We start from the raw sequence: 3638 nt of genomic DNA on the forward strand, positions 1-3638 counted from the left end.
ATTTCTCAGTGCTGCTAGCAATCATCTCCATTTAGAGCAGAGAGATGGCCGGGGACATATGAAGCACAGGCCTTATTCCTTTAGCAGCTGTGTGGGACTTGTGTGGGGCTTTTTGTTTTTGTCTTTTGTCAGTAAAATCCTTTGTTTCTCCAGTGCCATAAATTAGTATAGTTGGTAAATAAATATTAGTGAGCCAGTAATTCTCTTCCTTAGTAAGAAGCATATGAGTAACGTGTATGGGAGAGCTAACGGGCACTAGGGAGGTAAGAAGTACATTCCCACCTAGTGAGCCTCTGTCCTTAGTGGCCTGAGATGACCAATGCCAACACTTGTGGAGTGACAGCCTTGCATGTGATGTGGATCTGTTCCGGATCCTTCCTCCTCCTGGACTCCTCATTTATGTAGCCATGGGTTCAGACAGTTAAAGAGCCATGGTACACTGCATCCATGGCCTCCTAACCAGAGATACTAGAATAGTACAGGAGGGAGGGGCTCAGTCAGGAAATGACTTGCCTTGCAAGTATGATGGTCTAAGTTTGATCCCCATAGTCCTCCTAAAAATGTGGGGTTACATATTTCCAATTCACTGGCCAGCCAGTCTAGACTAATTGGTGAGTTCCAAGCCAATGAAAGACACTTGTTTAAAAGAGGTAGATAAGGTTTTTAAGGGTGACACCTAAAATTGTGTTCTGGCTCCTACCTGCACACATGTATGCATGAATACCTATACCCATAAATACATTAGCACACATATAGCCATCAGAGCACACATACATCGGCTTGAACACATACACACACACACACAGAAGTATGAACACACATATATATCATTTTTAAAAAGAATAATGCAGAAATAAAGACAGTGAAATTCTTCACTTGGCACTTACCTTGTGCCATTTACTGTTGCACAAAGGATCTATGCAGTGGTCACACAGTTCTTGGATAAGAACTTTCTGTGGATGCCTATGTCTCACAGTTTTTCTCAGGCTCAGAATTATTAGTAATACATATTTTCATTCTGTTCATCTTTCTACATTTTGTCTTCTGTAGTAAACCAAAGAAGTTAAAGAGAATGCAAGTAATGTACACCTTATCGGTCAAGAGCTTCGTGTTAGTACTGCAGCTTGATTTCTTGGCTATTGCCTAGGTGTGCTCCTTTTCTTCTTCTCAGCTACTAGCAATAGTTAGGTGTTCATAGTTCACACAAGCAGCTATTGGTAACAGTTAGGTGTTCATAGTTCACACAAGCAGCTGTTGGTAACAGTTAGGTGTTCATAGTTCACACAAGCAGCTATTGGTAACAGTTAGGTGTTCATAGTTCACACGAGCAGCTATTGGTAACAGTTAGGTGTTCATAGTTCACACGAGCAGCTATTGGTAACAGTTAGGTGTTCATAGTTCAGACCAGCAGCTATTGGCAATAGTTAGGTGTTCATAGTTCAGACGAGCAGCTATTGATAATAGTTAGGTGTTCATAGTTTAGACAAGGCAGCTATTGGCAATAGTTAGGTGTTCATAGTTTAGACAAGGCAGCTATTGATAATAGTTAGGTGTTCATAGTTTAGACAAGGCAGCTATTGGCAATAGTTAGGTGTTCATAGTTTAGACGAGGCAGCTATTGGTAACAGTTAAGAGTTCATAGCTCAGACGAGGCAGCACCTGCTCCTGGACTAGTTTTTGCTCACTAGCTTGCCTAAGATTACCCAAGAATCTAATTAATTTTCTGGAGTTGTTTATGATGCTGTAATAATCAAATCAAAGACACCAGGTCATCTTTTGCTTTGAATTCACACTATCCTATCTAGTCTCCATTTAGGGCATTAATTCACAGCTGTGGAGAGGAGAAAATGCTTCTAGAAAGATAACTTACTTTTTATATTGTCACCTCAGAAAAGTGTTCACATTTATTTAGACAATAGCACTTTCCTCCTCTTCTAGGGATGTTTCTTTAACATGACAGCTGAATATTATAACTAATGTGTATTCCAGTCATGTACACTCTTATGGCCTCATTCAGAGAAAGAGTTGCCACTTCTACATTTAGTCCCTTCTCTTAGCCTCAGCTCTAACAGAGTAGCAGAGATTGTGGCTGTGGATATCTCTGGGATTGCACAACACCATCAAAGTGGGAACCTTGGCTTATTTTTGAGGTCTCTATTCTTTAATTGCTGAAGAAATTTGAAAAATGTTGGTAATTAAAAGAGTGGAAGCCTCGTAAATTGCTTTAAACCGTGTAGTCCTGGTTTATGATTCTGGTACGTAGATCTCACTCAGAGTTGTGCAGAGCTTCTAGAGGAAGCAGCTGTGGTGGGATCCATCTGGCTCCAGTCTCTGCTACTCTGATAAAGCTGAGGCTTAGGGAATCAAAGCCACAGGCAGGACTCCTGAGGAGTCCAGGCAGTAAGAAGCCTCACACTTGCTCCACGCATCCCTTGCTTTTTATCTTGGGCTCAGAGGGAACCTGAGGTCAGTGGTGTTCTCTTTGTACTCTCCAGCTCACCTCAGTCTGAGTCTCTCTTTGGCTGTCTTTCCCCTTCCCCATCCCTCAGCCTCTCTCTTCTCCACCCATCATCATTTCCTTGCTAGTTCTCCAGCCAGCCAGAACCAGATCTTCCAGTATGCCTGTCAGTTTGTTTTGGTTTTGGTGTCCCACATATTAGGAAATTATGTAAACTCTTCATTTCTCTCATTTAAAGGAAAGCAAAGCAAGGAAAAGAAAACTTGTGGAGAGAAAGTATTAGAAAGGAAGAAGAGGAAAAACAAAAACGACTCCAGGAAGAAAAATCACAGGACAGAACTCAAGAAGAGGAACGAAAAGCTGAGGCAAAACAAAGTAAGGATGAAGGTAGACCTGCTAAGAGCAGGCAAAGTAAAAATAATAAACTGGAAGTCGCTCACCTCTAAGTTAGAAAACCTTTTAAATGAAATGTGTGTGAAAAGTGTTTACACATGTGGGAACTGACTGAGGGTAGAGTCCTCAACATAACACGACAGACAGGGTGGTTTCAGTGACTTACATAAAAGATTGCCTACCAGTGTAGCTGAGCCACTTATTTGACTGAAAGAATAATAAAATTTAAGTCTTTTTTCACATGGAACTTTTCTTAGCAGTCATGATTCCTTATACAGTTAGAGTCCATTCTAACATACTTCAGTAGTACATCTACTTTTAGATGAATAAACTTTGGATTCATGATAGTGATGCAGTGTGCTCATATTTTTTAACAAAATATTTTTAAACGTATCAAATTCAGTATGTTTATGAGTCCTTCTATTTTCCCCTCAGAACAAACAGGTATATCTACAGACATATCTTTACCCCGTCTTGTTTACTCACTAGTCTCCTGTGGCTTCCCTTGTGTACATTCTTTCTCCATTGCAGTCTCACCTCTTCTGATCTGACCATATCTCTCCCTGCTTAGGTGCCTTGCACCACATACAGTTTGGCCTGCCAACTCCCACCCTCCCTTAGATCCATGCACACACCTCAGTCTGTGGGGCATCACTTTGTTCAGCTGCCTCCACGTCACTGAAGATGAGCATTCATCTTTGCTTTGTATTGACTCCCTGAGTAGTCACAATCTCTGGGTCCTTAGAAGTCTAACTCAAGTAGTCACAATCTCTGGGTCCTTAGAAGT

At 41.1% G+C, this 3638-nt stretch overlaps 1 protein-coding gene and 1 long non-coding RNA gene across 8 annotated transcripts in view; one reads left to right on the forward strand and one right to left on the reverse strand.

Moving 5' to 3' along the window:
• The window catches only part of Itsn2 (intersectin 2), a 122567-nt gene that overhangs the window by 55659 nt on the left and 63270 nt on the right, over window positions 1-3638 (forward strand). For all 7 annotated transcript variants that reach the window (XM_031356653.1, XM_031356651.1, XM_031356650.1 and 4 more), the window contains one exon: window positions 2697-2833. In XM_031356653.1, the coding sequence (XP_031212513.1) occupies window positions 2697-2833 (137 nt within the window). The remainder of the gene's footprint in view (window positions 1-2696; window positions 2834-3638) is intronic.
• Window positions 1-3638, reverse strand: part of LOC116080296 — a 93592-nt gene that overhangs the window by 53446 nt on the left and 36508 nt on the right. The gene's annotated exons all lie outside the window — the stretch shown is intronic.

Source organism: Mastomys coucha, unplaced genomic scaffold (genome assembly GCF_008632895.1).
Source record: "Mastomys coucha isolate ucsf_1 unplaced genomic scaffold, UCSF_Mcou_1 pScaffold6, whole genome shotgun sequence".
In the NCBI taxonomy this organism is placed as follows: domain Eukaryota; kingdom Metazoa; phylum Chordata; class Mammalia; order Rodentia; family Muridae; genus Mastomys; species Mastomys coucha.